General features: G+C 49.7%; 1 protein-coding gene across 3 annotated transcripts in view; it reads left to right on the top strand.

The window, feature by feature from the left end:
* The window catches only part of exp (expansion), a 302,399-nt gene that overhangs the window by 121,276 nt on the left and 162,287 nt on the right, over positions 1–18,836 (top strand). For all 3 annotated transcript variants that reach the window (XM_089561691.1, XM_089561675.1, XM_089561684.1), the window contains exon 2: positions 11,075–11,234. In XM_089561691.1, coding sequence (XP_089417817.1) covers positions 11,127–11,234 — 108 coding nt within the window. In that variant the 5' untranslated portion in view covers positions 11,075–11,126. The remainder of the gene's footprint in view (positions 1–11,074; positions 11,235–18,836) is intronic.

Here is an 18,836-nt window from a genome sequence, read left to right as displayed (position 1 = left end):
TTGCCAAAGCTGCTTTCTTTAGGTTGCCATAGCTTTCAATACAGCGTGGTGGACTGAAAGTCTTGAAGAGGACGGCGCCAACGACTCCAGCGGCGTCTTGAGTTGGAGGGTCGGAAATCTGCAATTTTCTTGGTGCTCACCATGCTCGTTGAGGGCTGTGAGCGTCATTTGAAATGACGCATGCGAATTGCGCGAAGCCAGTGTGTCATGACAATTTTACCTGTCACAAAATTTCTCGAGAGTACTTAAAGATGTACAAGTTTATAGCTTATCAATATGCGCGGCTAAAAGCGGAACTGTACACGGTGGCATCATTGGAGCATAAAACTGAAAAGAATTTAATCACGTGTTTTATGTTACCTCCTGACGTAAACCCGTTGCCTGAAACTGACAACTCTGACGCGATCAATCCCGCAATGACGAGGTGTAGTGGGGAGAAAACCCTCTCTCTGGAATTAAACGCATGAATACGTCAGGTTCTCGATAACCTCTGCTCCACGCGCTGAGCCTAGCCGCCTCGCTAATGAACGACCTGTCAAAGGAGCGACGGCTGTAATTATTACCCCACAGGTAGGACCGCGCTGAGAGAGTCCTGTCCGCACGCAAGTGTTACATCAGATCGAACGGTGAACTTTCCGGGTTCTCGCTGCGTGTAGCTTCCTGCCGTTCGCCCTGGACCGGCGGCTTCTTGAGAAAACGCATCTCTCGATCGGCACAGGCGCGCACACGTCTACGAATCGAACGAGCGATATCTAACGGTTTCTCTAGTCCGCACACAAGTCCACAAAGACAAACACAACGCATTTCCGGCAGCCCACAGCTTCAGCGTGTTCACATCACGCTGCGAGCGCTCGAAATACTCCCTGGGAGACTTCACCTTCCGCCTGCCTTTACAGTCGCGGCGACTGATTGATTGCACGCGATGTATTGATCGTAAGTCTCGATACCGGCGCGCCGGTCGCACGTACGCTTTCGAACAGCCCGACACGTTGCTGGCTGTCGAACACGACCGAAGGTAGCACGCGATGCCGCAAGCCGTCAATCAGCGCTTCTCGAGGCGTCCTCGATGGCCAGGTAGAGCCGCGACGTGCCAAGTCGCAGCTGGGCATGGATTGCGGCGGCAACTGTTGTACCGGCAGCAGACAGAGAGATGGAGCGTGCTGTTAGCGAGGCGATGGGAGGACGAGTTTGTATGGCACAGAGAGCTGCACTGACGGCCGATTGATGTCTCGATCCAGCGTTGCAATGGAAGTGAGTGTTTGCCCCGGAGCAGCGACTTCTTCCTCGGCTGCCTTTATTCTTCACTTGTGCGGTCTTATCTCCAGCACCCATGTTGTCGCTAGTGCCGTAGTGTTCTCTTCCCGTGGCTGGCGTCGACAGCGTGGGGAAGCACGTCCCGGCTGTCTTGCCGCACAAGGCCCTGTCGCCATGTTCTTTCACAGAGTTAAGAAACACTTTATCATTAGTGCAACATTTTCTTATACTTCATTTTATTTGAAGGCGACAGGATTGGACAGCTTGGTCCTGCAGATGGGACGTTATGGCGCACAGATGATATGCCGACTTCGCACCATACTGTGCCGCTTATCTGTGTCTTTATCTCTGTTACGCGTAACCATACTTCCGGTCAGGCCATTTGTCACTCTCAGACCGAATGTGCCCAACACTTTCATTTTTCGGCATGAACGTGACGCCAGCAAACATACCAAACAACTTACAGGGGTAGACGTGTGGGCTATTTGGTGGACCATGATTGTTCAAAACAGCGCAGAAGACAGGGACACATATAGAAGAGACACACACAGCGCTGATATCAACAGCGGCGTTTACATGAACCCGACAGCGGGGGGTAGAGTCAGAGAATCGAGTTGAGCAAGGTCAGCCCAACTCGACAACTGCGTGTTTACATGAACTCGATATTGGCGAGTCAAGACCGCTTCAAATCCAGCGACACCAAGCGTCAAACAGCGCAAGCGGGAGAGGGCAGTGGCAGCCTCCAAGATGGCGGCACGTACCGGTGTCTCAGAGGCGCGATACGCAGACGAAAAACAGGTTCGAATTTATCCTCTCCCCTCCCGCTAAACCGACTCTTCCCGACTCCATGCTTTTAGAAAAACGGGTCAAGCGAGTTAATCTACCCCCTGCAGGATAGTTAACTCGATTCGCTCTGTCGTTTATTTCACTCGACTCGACAGCGTTTACATGAACCCGACAATTCGTTTTTTACCCGACAAGCAAACTCGACTCGACTCTATCGAGTTCATGTAAACAGGTCGAAACAGAAACATCGAACCTGAGGCACTCATGCACTGGCTTCGCATCTATTGGCTTCAACTCCTTCCATTCGCTCCTCACCTATGCAGTCCATCCATGTGGCGCAAACGGAATCGGTCTCGAGCGACGTCTTAAACTAGGCTTGGTCCCCGCCCTCCTGTAAAGCCGTTCCCCGCGATCGTGCCTCGAATTGGAAGCAGTAGCATTCTGTGCCTTCGAAACCAATCCTGTATACGCCGCGTGATTACACCGCCGACGCCGTGCCACTGGAGCACACTACACACCAAGACCATTTTCTTGCGGCGGCGTCGAGGAATGTGCACTGCTCCCCCACTCTCGCCAGGAAGCGGGGCAGCAGCCGGCCGAAGCGAAGTCGTGACCGCAGCGGCGGCGTGAAAGCGGTGTGCCGCATTCGGCTGTGCGGTGGCCAGACCTGCTGCCCGCTCCCAGAAAAAGCTAGCTGGTGAGGAATAGCGCCACCGCCCATTGGGATACCCCTGCACCGTGGGCTGCCCAGAGCTCGAGTCCGTAAGCGTCGTGTAGAACGGGGCTACGCGGACTCCTTCCTGGCCGTCGTTCCATCGGGTCGCCGACGCCCTTAAGTGAACGTCACCCCTTCCTGAAGGCTTTCTGTTTCGCGCTCCAAGAGATGTGGATCTGGGCCCGTTTTCCTGATGAATCGAAATTCTCATCTTTGGATACTTAGTGCGAGATATTAATGGAGATTTACTGGCCATGAACGATCCAGTTATTCTCACCGGTCTGCATTTCTGCTTTGCTAGCGGTTAAGTAAACTGCGTCAACCTTGCGTATAGAGTCTCGAGTAGTGGCCACCACCGAAGAGCTGAAATCAGAAAGCAACCCTTGTATTTCGGGCAAATTGTTCGTGCCCACCTTGTCCGCAAGTCTGTGTGGCTCTACTTCCGCGCAAGCGTTGCCTCTAAAAGCTACAAGCTGCGACGGGGTGTCGATTTTTATGCACCCCTTACAAAAAAAGTTTTGGACAGTCTATAGAGTGTCTGTAGACTTCTTTCTATAAAGTCTATAGACTCTCTATAGTCAAATCTTAGAGAACAGTCTACAGGCAATACAAATGCCATAGACAGTCTGTACACAATGTATAGACTGTGAATAGACAAAAAGCAATATCTATAGGAAGTCGATAGAGTCAATAAGGAGTCTATAGGCTCTCTATAGACAATTTTTATAAGGGACGATAGTGCGCCGCTCCAGCGCTCTACACAAGGATGACGCAGTCTGTACAAGCCACGTCCTTCTCCAGACCAGCTTCTTTTGCCCCTATAAAGACAGCTGTGTGATGTCTGAATCGGCATCGTAACGTCTTGCTCGCCTCCGGGGCACTAAACAGCTTCGCCCACCGGAACTGCGCGATTTACAATGGCAGCCACTTTACTGTTCGCATCGTGGTCCACAAAACGCTGCAGACGAAGGAGCCGCAAAACTGCGCGTCTGCGCGCGGGGGCAGCATTTAAGGCAAGCTTGGGAGACCGCTCATTTTCTCGACCGTTCCGGAAGACCAGGAAGTGGCGGGGCCAGAGACGCGTTGTACGCGCCAAGCTCTCCGCTTGGCGTCCCTTGTCGCGACGACCGCGTAACGGCGCTCTGCACGTGTTCGCGAACCGAGTGGCGTCGTTTCGAGGCCTACCACTTCCGATAAAGAGCGACATCACCACGCACGAGGGAAAATAGAACCCGTTAGGCCCTGCGGCTTGGATTACATGTTCAGGGAGGACTAGATGCCCTCTTTTTAGTTTTCCTTTTGTTTGGTACAGCGTTCGAATGGGAACTAGTTAGACATAAAAGCTGTCGGGCTCCGTTTTACAGCCCTCCTCGTCTAACGCTTGGAGTGGAGACACGCTTGAGGTGGATTAGACTTCCTTTCAAGGATATGGGCTCCGTGTGGCCATCTATTAGAGAATATGGCAGGCCATGCAGGGTGTTGGTTTGCACTGCGACTCTGCCTACCAGATCAACTATAAATTGATGGCTCATCTAAAGGAATAAACTTGCGCAAAGGGATTGAAGAAGGAAACGCAAGAGACGTGAGGACAGGACAGAGCGCAAGTCTATGTCCTGTCCTCACGTCGCCTGCGCCTCCTTATTCACTCCCTTTGCGCAAGTTTATTCCTTTAGCTGCTGTTATGAACCAACTCGCCCAGAAGAAAGTTCTTATGGCTCATAAAGGTGCAAAAAAAAAAAAAGAAAGCTGTAGTTTTGTTTGTCTAAACGGGCTGCTTTTAATCGTTAGCAATCTTGTCCGCTCAGATTTGTAGTCGATGGTGCTAAACACTCCAACCTTGCTAAATACCGCAAGCATTTGAAATGCTCCCCGGTCATTTCAGGAGGGCCTTCTCCTCAAAGCATCCTGCGCAGTGTTCCTGCAGCGAAAGATACAGTAACCGTGACTGCGATCATAGTATTCTATTATAAGTTCGCTAGTGGAGTATATTCGGGCCGGTAGTGGTGTTTCTATTTTGCTTGGAGACTCTGACCATGCAGACCGGCTTCTCGGCTGGGCCATCACCTGCTCCAGACAATACGTTATCCACAACATAAGGAATGTAGCTGTCTTTTTAACCTCCACTACTTCCGTGTGTCCTTTACTTTGCTGCTTCTTCAGCAGCAGCCGTGGCATACTTCCACCAATGTCTCCACTTGCTGCCTGAGAAAAGGTGCGGTCCGTATGGCTGGAAGTGTTCATCCGTATTCGTTCCTTGGTTGTGGCTCTTCTTTGTATCGCAGCATTCGTTATATGTGATACACCACGCTCCTTCGCTATGCACTTCCACCTCCATCGTGGTCAGGTGCGGTCTCTGCAACCGAACGCTAGCTAAGCTGGCATCAGCGTCTTCGCAAGGCTCCCAATTTCGCACCTAGCTTCTCCACAGGTAAATCCAATCCCCTCCTATCTCCTTCATCCTAGCCGACGCTGGCTTGGAGCGAGATGTGAGCTGTCTACTCACCGAAGGCGTGTTATAGGCCGTTTCGTGATCGAATGCGTACTCCGGCGTCGGTCGAACCGTGCAGCCGACCGTGCCCCCGAGTAACCCAAACATGGCGACGCTCCGCTCCATCAGAAGAAGAGGAAAAGAAAAGTTAAGCCCAAGAGCTGCGTATACGACCGCTTCGATAGGTGCGCGCAGCTGCTCGATCCGTGCCAAACGAGGATCATCCTCTTTTCGTGCCTCTGCCTGTAGAACCCACGGCCGCCACCACCGCTGCGTCTTCCTCCTTCAGCGTTCGTTCCTTTTCGTCTTCATTTCTTCTCTCTTTTCTTATATTTTCAATCAGGCAGCGGCTCTCCAAACACGCCACTTCCTCTTTCACTCTCATATTGCCCCGCGCTCGGTATGCGGGCGCTGCTTCTTCTTTCCTTTTTTTTGTTTGTTTGTTTTTTAGAGTGAACGGAATAACCTTGGATTTGTTTCCCGAATGCTGACCCCGTTTCTCTGCTTTCTTAGGCTTGCTCTCACGTATGTGTGAACACAAGCATGCGGACGCCTCAGACGCGCTGCCTCCAAAGAGACGCCACCTGCCGTCTCTAGCTCACTGACGAGGATGGATTTAGAACTGCCACGCGATGTCGCAGCCGAAATTCGTCAAGCGTACCGACGCGTTGTTGGACGAGTAGATCTGGTTTGCATTCATGTTATTTATGCTAGCAGCTTCCGGGTGCGACGACTCTTATGGGAACACTAATAATAACAATATTAATACTAATGCCAATACAAATAGTGGTCCTTGTGACCACTTCGCCGTGCGGCGCTGTAGGCCTTGATAACTGTGGGGAAGGATTGCGTTTCCGCTTCCTCTTTCAGTTTTCCAGGTGATCCTCTTCTTATAGCCAAACTGAAAGCAGCGGCTTATATACTATAAATTTCACTTGATAGTTGAAGGACACCTAGTTTAGTCGTCGTGTACATGCAGAGTAGTGTGCACCATCCCAAACCTCTAGAGAAACGACAGCTAATCCGTGCATGCTGACTCAGAAGCTGACAGCTTCCTTATGAAAATAGCTTGTAGACTGTCTATAGACTTCTCATAGACTCTATTGCCTTTCTATAGATATTTCATTTTGTCAATTCATAGTCTATATACTGTCGATAAAAAAGTCTACTAGAAGTATATGGCCATAAATCTATTTATCGTCTATAAAGTGTACGATTTGTATCGTTCTATAGGATTTGTCTATATAAAGTCTATGGACAGTCTATAGACTGTCAAAAGAAACTTTGCAAGGGAGTGCTGCCACAACCGGTGCGGAAGATAAACAGTACTTCGCCTCTCATGTCGAGTGCATCTCAACGTCATTATATTTGGTCTTTCCAAAGATCGACGACCCCATTAAGATCTCTAACCGCGCGGCCCTTGACTCTTTATACCAGACTACGAGGGACTCGATTTAGCCAGAACTAGGGCAGTGCTGAAAGTGAAGCCCGCTCTACATCCACCCCCGCTTCTATCTCTTCTTCTCTCTTTCTCTTTCTTTTGGCTTGACCAGTGCTTTTTTTGTTGTTCATTCCGTCAGGAATGGCTTCACTTTGATTTGTTTCTTGAGGCGCGCCGCGTGTTCACAACGCGCTACGTGAAGCAACCGAAGACGCACGTTAAGTCTTATTAAGGAAATACCAACCACGAAATCCACGTGGCTTCACCTGAACCTGTCTCAGATAAATCGCTCGGGCTCGACCTCCGATACATTTCCAGTCCCGCTGTCTTTCTCTGAAGGTCCGTTTAGTTCAGCTTTCTTTCTATTTTGTTCCCTCGGTCTCAGTGTTTGCCCACCGTCCAGATTACGTGACCAGCGCCGGCAACACGTTCTGTTCGCGCATTTTTCACTCGCCACCCTCAACCACCAGGCAAGCGTATACAGCTCGCTTAAAAGCCCTAAAAGCGCGCCAAGCACGTGGGTGAACGGCGCAGGTCATGATGCGTATCGGGCGCAACACCCTTTTGCCGTGCCGTTCCGCTACGGTGTGCACGGAACACTCAGGGGATCCTACCGTTACTTTTAGTTTTCTTTTTGTGTGTGTACGTGTCTATGTGTGTGTATATATATACGCACCGTATACCAAGAGAGCGAGGCCTATTCGCGAGAAGGACCCGAACGTGCAGCAGCGTTGAAGCGCAGCGCCTTGCGGAGTGGGGAAAGAAATGTGTATTTTCGCTTTTCGCGGCTAGTGCTTATACAAACAGGGCTGCACGCTACGCGGACCGCGCGCCCAGCTGACTGACTCGTGCAGACGCGGGTACGCGTTCCTGTGCAGTGCCAAAATGCTGGGTTGCCTTCATGGGAGTCTGGGTGTAGCCCTCTGGAATGCAACGTGTGGGAGTGTACGTGCATTCAGGTGCACGTACAGCACGACCACACTGCGGCCCAAGGTTCAAAGACCGCGCCGTTAGCAGTCGTAACTATGAGAGATTTCGTAAGGGTAGCAATGTGTGGATGGTTAAGCCGTGAGCCGAGATGTCACTTTTGGGCGCGGCTCGCACGGTGGGCGTAAGTCTAATTTCGTAACATTACCCCAGGTGACGTCTGACTTCGTCGCGGTATCACCGTGGAATAGATTTGTAAACATGGAGCGTATCTTTACTTGTGTGCGTCAAAACTGACGAACATGACTTCTTTTTTTTTTTTTTTTTTTTGGGGGGGGGGGTTTGAGTTATGCAAGCAACACACATTTTTTTTATTTTTGATTGTTTGCTTTTTTGATTCGAATACCTAAGACGCAATACATCCGGGCACCTCGGTGGATCTCGCACTGCACGCCGCTACTACTTGGCTTTTTTGTTGTTTTTTTCTTTTAACAAAGTTCGCGCTTCGGGCTGTATACAACTGCCCCGATTATTTCATCTTCGATTAGTTTAAACCCACGACAGCTTGGTTGGGTTGGGATTCTTAACCCAAGGGCACCTCGAACAATTAAAACAGCTTTCAGTTAACGGGTCTGCTTGCGCTGCCTGTTACTCTAGTGAATTGAACTGAGCCAGTTGCACGTGAGTCACCGGAGTTCCTTGCACGAAATGATGAAAGAAAAAAAAATGGCCGCCATTTTGTTTTCTTCGTCTCAAAATAAGGGGTGAAATGCGTTGGGGTATAAAGACGCAGCGTCGTGAATGAGGCCGGGAGTCGTTATACACCTCTCGCACGCCGGGAAAGCAGCCAACAAGAAACAAAGATTCCCCCGTCCGAACGACGAAACGGGGCGCAAAGTAGGAAGGCCCTTAGGCCTCTAAGCGGGCAATCGTGACTCCCTGCTAGCATCTCCCAGAATATGTGTTCTGCTGCGGCGACCTCTTCCGGATTCTTGACGGGAGGCGCGCGTTTTGGGAAGAAACTCTCTCTTTCACACCAGCTCGTTCCAACTCTCTTGCCTTGAACACCATCACTGCTGACGCATACACACACGTTTTTTTTTCTTCTTCTTTTTCTGACATTGTATCATGGCAGCAGCCAGCACCAGACAGCAGCGAACCACAGTTTTACTTCCACCGGAAGGAAGCGTTTTTTTTTTAGGCAACCTCGGGGCGCAGAAAAGAACTACAGGCTATACCCTACTTTTCTCGTTTTATTGCCTTCTTTGATTTTTTGTTTCTTTTCGAATCTGTCTGCCCCGACGCTAGGACAAAGGTAAACGGACGTCGGAAAGCCGTCCGTATAAAACCGATTGAAGAGGCGTCACGCTGCGAGTCCGGCATCGGCTAGACCCAGTCTCGCGGGCATCGGCTAGACCCAGTCGGGTGGTTAGTAAAAGCGCGCGCACCTGCGAGGGGGTTTAGCTGACCGCGTCCCAAGTGGACGTGGGCCACCGGAAACGAGGGTTTCGGAGACAAAGCGGACGTTAACGCATTTCGCTTTGTGGGTCGAGCCGAGCCAATTGTTTTGGTCGCTTCTGCAACTCAATTGCGCGGAATGAACTCCGGGAAGGCTTAGACGCCATGGCGGAAGCGAGGAAAGTAGGCACGATGGACGCTTCACTGGTTTGGGGTGGATAAAGCCTCTTGCAGCGCAAACTCCGAGCCGCTCACTGGGTCTCGAAGGAAAGGAAAAGGCAGAGAGTAGAGGGCGGTCGTCTATTGTTGCCTGGTTCGTTTTGTTTGTGATTTAGTAGAGAAAGTAGAGATAAGAAAAAAAAATAACTGGGTCTCAGGTGCCTCGGGTTTGCTTTTGTACGCCAACCAGTGTTCTCCTCCGCACTTGCGATTAAGGTTTGTATTTTATCCCCTGTCTGTTCACGATTCGCGAAAGCGTTGCGAGTTTATGCGAGCTGTGCGCGCGGTTAACAAAAAAAAAAGACATTTGAAAAAAAAAAGGCGAAGGAAAATGGCGGTCGTTCAGCTGGCACATGACGGAAGTTTGAAATTCAGCGCCATGAATCTCCAAGAAAGTTTTATAGTTACCGCCTCTTCTCACAAGTTCAAGTCCTATTGACGACCCCACTGGACACTCTGACATAATATTATCAAATCGCACGTAGTTGTAAATATTTACAGGCAACTCAATGTTGCTCGTCGCAAATTTTGGCGCTATGAACTCAGGGCAATACCCTGCATTTAGCAAAATTTCCGCTACACTTTAGGATAGAGGACGTTGCTTGTAATGTGGATGGTATGTTGCTTCCCTGACAGTGGAGCCTTATTATAAAGTCTGTATAAGAAAATCGGTTGAATTTCTTTGTTGCTTTTTTAAATTTTATTTTCTGTCGTTATCGTCACGTAACTAACACCGATGAAGATGTATTGTGCTTGTCACCGATACATCCCTGTTCGACGAATCACAAGGTCGCTACCAAGTTTAATTATTTAATGTCTGTTTACGTGAATGCGAAGACTATCGTAGCGCCTGATGCCCTTTTATTGAATTGCTGGTTTTTCTATTGAAATTTCTATTGATGCTTTTTTATCTCTGTAGTAATGCAATAAAAATGGCGATTGTTATTATAAAAGTCTTGGATGCATTTTTCGCACATAGAAAGAGAGAATGAGCGGCCGCAATAAGTTTGCAAACAATGTAGCAGCGTGCGTGTCTGCATCCCCATGAGTTGACCAGCTTAAAGCGTACCAGGCATCTACAGAAACCTTACAGAACACTAAACCTTACATTAATGGGACTCACTCCTGATATTAGGGAAGAATTCGTTGCTAGCAGACAACCGCGAGTGAGCTCAGTACAGCCGCGCAAACACGAATTGCGTCAGAAGGTGGCGCTAGCTGCCACAGCCACTGCCTCTGGTATGTAGGTCGACCATCCGGAATGCGGCGCCAGTGATTCGATGCCGGCAACAAAAACAGGCAGTGGGTATAGTACGTTGCGTCACTCAGAATCCTGCAGTGCATGCCCCGCGTTTCTTCAATGCAGAATTTGCGTATCAAAAGCTAAAGCAAAGTTTGAACTTCTTGCGGCGCTGTCTTGCTTCTTTCACAATGTGCCTTGCAGACTGCCTCTTGGGCTGTTGTCCAGCACAGTAAAGAGCCAACATCAGTGTTCATCCAGCCCGCTTTCTTCAGTTGTACTGTGTAAATAAGCAGCAAGTTTAGTGATCCGCCGGACGAGCTTGCCTTGCAGACCACTGCCCACAACAGAGAAACAATCTGGCGATTGTGTTCCGATGCATGGCATGAACTTATCCTCTGGGTCCAGCAAGTCCTTACCATGGTTATAGATAGGGTGTTTGATTTCATGGCCTTCTGTTTTAGTGTGCACCGCCGCATGTTCGCTTGGGAAATGTGTATGTCTGGTTCCTAACCATGGTTCCGCTTTTGTTGTGGCTATTCGCAGGAGTGATCCGTCGGCGGCAGAGTCCAGCGGCGACGTCAGCTCCGAGGCGACCATGATCAGCCGGCGGAAGATCCTCTCCCGGTCTCGGGACGAGCTGAACGTGGACTTTACCGTCGAGGACGAAGAGGACGTCTGGTACCAGAAGGAGAAGCTCTTCAAGGTGCGTACGCTTCTTCTTCTTCCTCCTCCTCCTCCCCTTTCAGGCACCCCACGCGCGAAAGGCGCATCCCGGTGGAAACGACGACGGCGGTTACACATCCGCGACATCCAAGGAGAGCATGCCTGCCTGCTCGGACTTCCGCAGTCACCACTTTTTTTTATTTCTCTCTTCTCCCCCCCCCCCCCCCCCCCCCCCCGCTTTGTGCGCGCATGCAGCCTGTGCACGAATGGAAGCTGCGGCAAAGGCGTGATTCCGCAAGAGAGCAGCTGTTGTTCCTGTTCCCGCACTAGTGACGCTCTTGACAGATGCGTCTACATTACTGCTAGCTTCATATGGCTCTTTTAGAAGAGACAGGAGAGAGAGGAGGTGTGTTGAAAAAAAAAATAGGAAGATCGCCTTTCCCATCCGAAGCTACATTTAGAAAAAAAAAATCGCAAGGATTAGGAAAATAGATAGGGGAAAGAGTGTAGGAGAAAGGCCTCGAAAGTGGTAAATAAAATAACTTAAGAGAACTTAGAGAGAGCTGTGTTTCTCGCCAGGAGGTGAGGCCTTGTGAGGCGTGAAACGCCTTTTGCCTCGTCTTCCTTGGTAGACTATTCCTCTTCTAAACTTTCTTGCTCATGATCTATACTTGCTTTCTACCAGAAATAAAGTGAATTTGAATTTGAAGATAAGTATGTAGCACCCTGACTACAGCTGTCCGAAAGACATGAGCAGCTCCTTCAGAGCCGTACAGGTTTTAGCGAGAGATAATTGCTTCAGGCACGTGTTTTATCCTCCAACACCTGTCCGTGCAACTTAGCGTTTCATTCCAACACCGCAGTTGCCTTCTGAGCCCAATCAAGATATCTAATTCTTTCGCCCAAACCTTGTAAGGGCCTTTGCCTTCTATTCAAGTACATTTTCGCCCTTGGTGGACGCATTCGCTCAAGCACTGAAGAGGCATCAATCGTGCCTCAGTGGCCGTTGTGTGATGATGCACATGGCGTTACTCTTTTTTCACAACTGCGAATTGTCGGGACTTGCGTGCGGTGAATGTCGTAAATGGGAGTGCGACAGCTTCGTAAAAAAGGGAGTGAAAGCCACGAGGTACCTCATTTCTTTTTCAAACGGAAAGTTTCTCGGCAAGACCCGCTTACATTTAAGCGCAGCGTTGCAATTCTGCTCTCCTCAAAATTTCCCTTTCGAAATGACCCGCTCCATATAATGGTTTCATATCCGTCGACGTAACATTCCGTTATCAAGCACCACTGCAATCACCACCAGGTGGCGTCAGCGTCCGATTGAATCACCCTCCCCCAACTAAGCATATGGGTGCCTCAGCTATTCGCCTGCCGTTCAAATCTCATTTCTCAAACGGGCCTTGCCGGTTGAACCCCAATGCCGTCTGCTTTGTTGGTTCGTGTCGGGCGCCTGTAAAATGATAGCGACCGGCACGATAGTCCGTGGTACCACCCGCGTCCGTGGCATCGCGTTGAGTCGTACATGGGAGCAGAGGGAACGGTAATTCTTACGGCCTCAAAATCGCTTTAATGCCCCTTAATTGCCTCCCGCATCGGCGCCACATGGGCCTACCGAGGCGGCCGCTACGAACGAGACATGCAGCAAACATGGCGGCCAGCCCCGCTGCGAGTGAGTGGAAACCGTTCGAGCGTGGACGATCTGCTTCCATCACGTTCGCGCTCGGTCACGACTGTTACGAACAACGACGCGCGTGCGAAGAAAAGACAATGAGGAGGCAAAAACAAAGAGAAAAGCAAGACGCGCCAAGAAATGAAAGGGCCGTGCAGCAAACGGTGACCTACTACTACCACCACTATACTACAACACCACCGGCACCGCAACTCATCATGCAAATTTGCGCCCCGCGTTCACGCTGAGGTGCGGGAGTTGCACGATTTCGGGTTTGGCGCCGCGATCGGCGTCACGCCGGTCGGGGGGCCGAGCCTACCTCAGCGCTCGCGTTTTGAGCCTGCTTCAAAAGCTTCCAAGGTCTGGCTGTGTATACCTTTTCTCCATACGTATCCTGCTCTTGTAGAGATGGGGTCGTGTCTGCTCGTCCCGTTCTATCGCGGCCTACTGCCCTTGCAACACTAAAGAGGACTACCGGAAATTGGTGGAGCAGCCCTCATCGTACTCACGAGCTGCACTAAGGTAACTTAAAAAATAGAAGGAGGATAACGATGACGGATAAGCGGCGTGCATCAACCTGACCTGCATGTCTTTATCTTGGCATCTCAGTTCTTCACTGCATGCTGAGGACATTTGTCTCTACCTCAGATGGGCTTTCATGGTCAGATAAATCGCTATTCATATCTTATCAGGCGAACACGAAACCTTATTCCATTCGCTCTAAGGCCGTTTACAGCGTCCGCGTCTCCGTTAATCATATATCCGTGCTTTTCTCTCGCGACGCTATATATTTTCCGACGGCCATCAGAAACAGCAGGGAGTGTTGTATTCTCCTGTAGCAAGGGTGTCGATTTTGTGGCACGTGAGAGGCAACCTTCTTATACTATAGCATAACGAAAAACATGGAGCAGGCAATCACAGCCAGTGCAGATGAAGTGGCCGATTGGTTGCAAGGTTTCAGTGAGTGCAGTTCGTGGCTACTAACGATTAGTGTGCTGTCAACGTGTGTTTGCTGATGTAAATGATGGCTGTTGTGCGTAGCTGTAGTATATAGCACTGACTAATACAATTGCTTACGCGCCTGGATCGCTCTTTACGGCCAGAGTCCGTCAACGGGAAGAAACCGAAGCAATTTAAGGAGGCCATCTTGCATCATAGTTTACGGTAGTGCTCAAAATAAATGAACTCATCTAAGTAAACCCGCTTTAATTTAACGAGGAGATAAAATTAGACTCCCGCAACCGCCGAGGAAAGGGTTACGATTGCACTGTCTTTGAAATGGTTGTTACAGACACTACGAAGCAGGTATGCAACTTCCAAAGCACGCGATGACCAGCTAAGGTAGCGGTATAGCTAAGGACCAGTTCAGATGACGTCACCATGACATCATCTCATCTGGGTGCAACGTAGGTTAGAGGTGAGAATTGGCTCAGCGCACTCTTTAGATAGGGCGAGAGAGGATGCAAATAAAAGAATTGAAGAGTTCAACAATACGTAAGCTCGGTCAGCTAAGGGAAGAAAGGGTTATGCAAAACCGTTACTCCAAATGCGCCCGCTTTATTCACTGGGTCAAAGAATCTCGCGCTTCGAATGCTCGCCTTATTGTCAGTCGCTCGCGAATCGGCCAGACACGGGGGCAAACACGACGCTTCCATCAAACACTCACGGCGGGAAATCGCGGTGCCCCGCTGCGCACGACGACAGCAGCGGCGCGCAGGGCGCGGGAGAGGCGACCGCGCACGCCTGCGGCCGCCATCTAATGTGTCGCAACCGGTCGCCATGTGGTACATGCACTACACATACGCGGCCCCGCGCGCCTCCGTCACTGTCGTCGTCGTCTTGCCCGGAAAACAAGAGACCGAGTAACGGGCGCAGCGTGAGCTTCCGCCACCGTGTCCGCTTGTGTCGACCGCATCGCAAACATCCGCGCGTCCCTCCGCCTACGGCGCGTCTGTGCGTTTGTGCTCGCGCGAAGGCACGAGCCAAGCAGCGCGCTCGTGATTCGGGACTCGCAATTAAAGCCCACTTCGTGACGCGCGTAAGCCGCAGGCACGCGAACCGCACGCCGAGACAGCTTGCCTCAGCCGGCTGTCGAGTGGGGGGGGGTCTACCGCCAAGTGGGTCACAGCCGAAGCCCCGCCGGCCGAGGTCCCGGATTACGGCTGGTGGGTCGCGTGCTCTCTGTCCTTTTTGCTACGCAGCCATGGTCGTGCTCGTGCATGGCGGGGTTCGGGAAAGCTCATTTGGAGAGGGGGGATTCGCGCGGCTATTTCACCTTTCGTTCTGATTCTGCTTGTACACCATGTGTGGGTCCCCCGCCATGAATGCGATGGTTGACCTATACGTACGTGTACCGTTTATCGTGAGCACTGCGAGGGGCAGCGGGCGCGCATTAACGGCGGAAAATGAGTGGGTGTTCGAAGGGAGAAGGTTAAGCACCGTTCGTCGTGTCCTCTGACAGCCGACGTAGCCCTGCACGTGCCTTCGAGTCGAAACACGCGAAGATCAAAACTGGCTCTCATGCCTCCTCTATGCCTTCTTTTTATCTTCGCTTAAAGCGGCGTTTTTGTTATTTTCACATCTTAATCATTTGTGTGTATACAAGTGGGGGTCATATGTATATAATGTGTTTATTGGCTGTCGTACGGGTTGTTTCGCTGATTGGCAGCGGCAAATAGGTCGGCAGGACTGGATATCGCGATTGAAAGTGCGGCAAGGACGCTCTGCCTGTGAACAGCGCTAGTCAAAGCCCTGCGGACGTCAGGAATGTGAGAATAAATTTCGGGTTTGGCTGTTATTCTTTTCTGTCTTATTGGCGTAAAGCTTCTTGTGAGAGCGCCTCCGCGAATGGTCTAGAGACAAAGAGAATGCGAAAGTTCGTATGCGACCTTAATCTCGTTCTCGTAACTGTAATTGCCCTGCGGTCCACGCCTATGGGTGAATAAAGGCAGGAAATAAAGTCAAAACAGCGAGCGAAAACATTTCGGTTCGCTGGCGTGTAGAAGGTTCGTCGGCCTACGTGCTTTTAGGCTGGATGTAATGAAGAACGCACATAATGAAAGCTGAGGACTGAAGGTCTGCGCAGAATAAGAAAGCGATGTCGTAACAAGACCGAGGTTGAGAACTGTAAATCCGTCGATCAGCCGTCGGACTGCTAACTTGGACAAAATAAGTCCTGGCGTGGGCGCTGTGTATTGGAAGTCCATCGACCACATTCAAAGAGTACAGGTCATGCACTAAACAGTGGGGTTCTCTGACGAAATCACCGACATTATGCTGCGGAGAGTTTATGGTTTGCCTAAGGCTCGGTGTAAGAGAGTCTGTGCATTGGTAGCGTCATCATCATTATCAGCCTGACTGCGCTCACTGCAGGACAAAAGCCTCTCCAATGTGTCTTCAATTAACCATGTAATTTGCCAGCTGCGGCCATCCTATCCCCGCAAACTTCTTAATCTCATCCGCCCACCTAACTTTCTGCCGCTCCCTGCTGCGCTTTCCCTCTCTTAGGATCCATCAGTTTCCCTTAAATACCATCAGTTAGTTATCTTGCCTTCCAATTACATGCCCTGCCCAAGCCAATTTCCTCCTCTTGATTTCGACTAGGATATCATTAATCCGCATTTGTCCCCTCACCCCTTCTGCCCGCTTCCGGTCTCTTTTAACGCTACCCCTACCATTTTTACTTCCATAGCTCGCTGCGTTCTTCTTAAGCTGACCCCTCTTTGTTAACCACCATGTTTCTGTCCAATACGTTAGTAGCGGTACAGCCGTTATATACTTTTCTCTTGAGGGATATTCGTAAACTACGATTCATTATCTGAAAGAACTTGCCAAATGCGCTCCACCTGATTCTTACGCTTGTAACGATTTCAGTCTTGTGATCCGACTTTGCGGTCACTACCTGTCCTATGTAGACGTATTCCCTAACCAATATGCTGTAACAAATAACAAAGATAACAGAATGTGCTTTACAATGGTCAGATGTTCTCAACAGATTATTTTTTTGTTCTGTCTTGTACAGATAATAACTCTCTGCCTTCAAGCTGTAATACACGCACCATCGGCACAGGACACGTACACTACCTGTAGAAAGCCATTGTTCCGTCAGCGCATGCTGATCTTGACCTCTTTGCATCTTGAGGAGATTATTACTGATCACATCAATTTTTATTACTTGCAGAGACAATTAATTGTGAAACAAAGGCCTCTGTTATGCATGTGTACGTAAGATCCAGGCAGAGCTTGCGGCCACCCAGTCGTCTTTCCCGTAGCAAAACATGGTTAACGCGCTCTGCCGAGCAAACTAGGCACCTTTCCAGAACCAGCTAGCGAAAACAGATGACGTCATGGTCCAGTGCTTATTGGGACTGCTGCACACAGAGAGTCGGTCTGCCCGAGCAGATGAGCGTTTTCCTCGTGGGGGCCAGAGCTGCAGCGCCTTCCGCAGATCGGTCTTTATTAGCGGTACTCCTTCTTCGGCTTGGCTTGTTGCCCTCGAGGAAAGTGCCTCGCGCACTGCTCGGATCTTCTCGGATTGCTACAAGAAGGCGAATCAAGGAGGAATCATCGCTATATTGTGCAGCCGACAGCGAAAGCACCACAGATAGGAAAGCGAAGGTCTCCAAGCTTTCGTCCCAGTCGAGAAGCACAGCAGAAAAGTGTCTGTCGTCACGACAGATCTTTTGTTGTGTTTTTAACTGAAAACTTTTAGTAACAATAGAAGTTCTGTAGTACAAAATAGTCTTCTGTTGTTACTACAGAAAAGTACTACAGACTGAAAAAAAGCACTTCAGAACTACACACTACAGAAAAGTACACCAAAAAATTACGGTACCACAGAAAAATACTACCAGACGATAGAAAATCTATCTCTACTACAAAATCACAAAAAATCTTGTCCTATTTTTCGCAAGTTTATGTCGTTTTTTTCGACTGGGATTCGGTAGTAAACCATAATTATTTTCCCGACAGAGACGTTCCATGCCGGATACGATATCTCATATACCAAGCAAATAAAGTTCCTGCTAATTCTTCTCTTTCTCCACGCCGTAGCCGCAAATTCTTTCAATTTGACCTAAATTTTGCTATTTCAATCCCTTCCCTCCTGCAGCACCTTGAAAGCTTAAAAACAGGGCCAGTTTGCGAAAAGTGAGATTATTTTCGCTCTTAAAAATCCCCGACAGTCCACGAGAGTTCCCTGTTCGCCATATTTTGATCCTCATATTCCCTAAAAAGAGAGAATTTCTCGTAAGTAACACCATTGATTTCAGACCAAAGTGCGTCGCGTCGGTGAAACTAAAGTGAAAAAATCAAATGGACGGTTCAGCAAGTTCCCCAACCGAAGGGAACTCGTTGGAACCCCCTTCTTTCCCAGCATTCTTTTTTTCATTGAATGCAAAAAGCAGGTTCAAATTCTAAGCGCTGTAATAATGCCCAAATATTTAATATGTGTGACTTCCGCTTCCTCTCAACGTTTATGGAGTGAACACAAACCAGTTACAGCAGTGTGCGCATGCACAGGCGATTACGCCACTCCTCTCACTAGCATTGCTGGGTAAGTGCAAGGAAACGCGGATCCTCGTTGTCGCTTTAACTTGCTTCGGTTGGCGCTGTTTCTGAGCAGCCTTCACACGGGCAACTTACTGTTCTGCACGGTCTAAGGCGTTCTTAGTGTGCACACTTTTTTTCTCCTCTTTACCATTTCCCATACGACGCGGAAGTGAACGATTATATCGCTGTGTTTCTCTATAAGGAAATCGCCGCGGGGCGCAGCGGTTGACTGAAGTAAAACACTGTTCGCGTTCTTGGTACACACATACACCGGTCCATCATATCCCTCAAAGTATCCGCACTGCTATTCTTGACTCAGCCGTTACCTTTTTTTTTATTTTGTGCGCAAGCGTTCGTTTCATTTCACTTTACGCAAAGGAAACACAGTCAGATTCGGGCTTGGTTTTCGAGCAGCTTTAA

The sequence above is a fragment of the Amblyomma mixtum genome, chromosome 1, assembly GCF_055824585.1.
Source record: "Amblyomma mixtum isolate Tamu chromosome 1, ASM5582458v1, whole genome shotgun sequence".
Lineage (NCBI taxonomy): Eukaryota > Metazoa > Arthropoda > Arachnida > Ixodida > Ixodidae > Amblyomma > Amblyomma mixtum.
The sequence above is the reverse complement of the archived record's forward strand: the minus strand, read 5'-3'. Positions and strand labels throughout refer to the sequence as shown.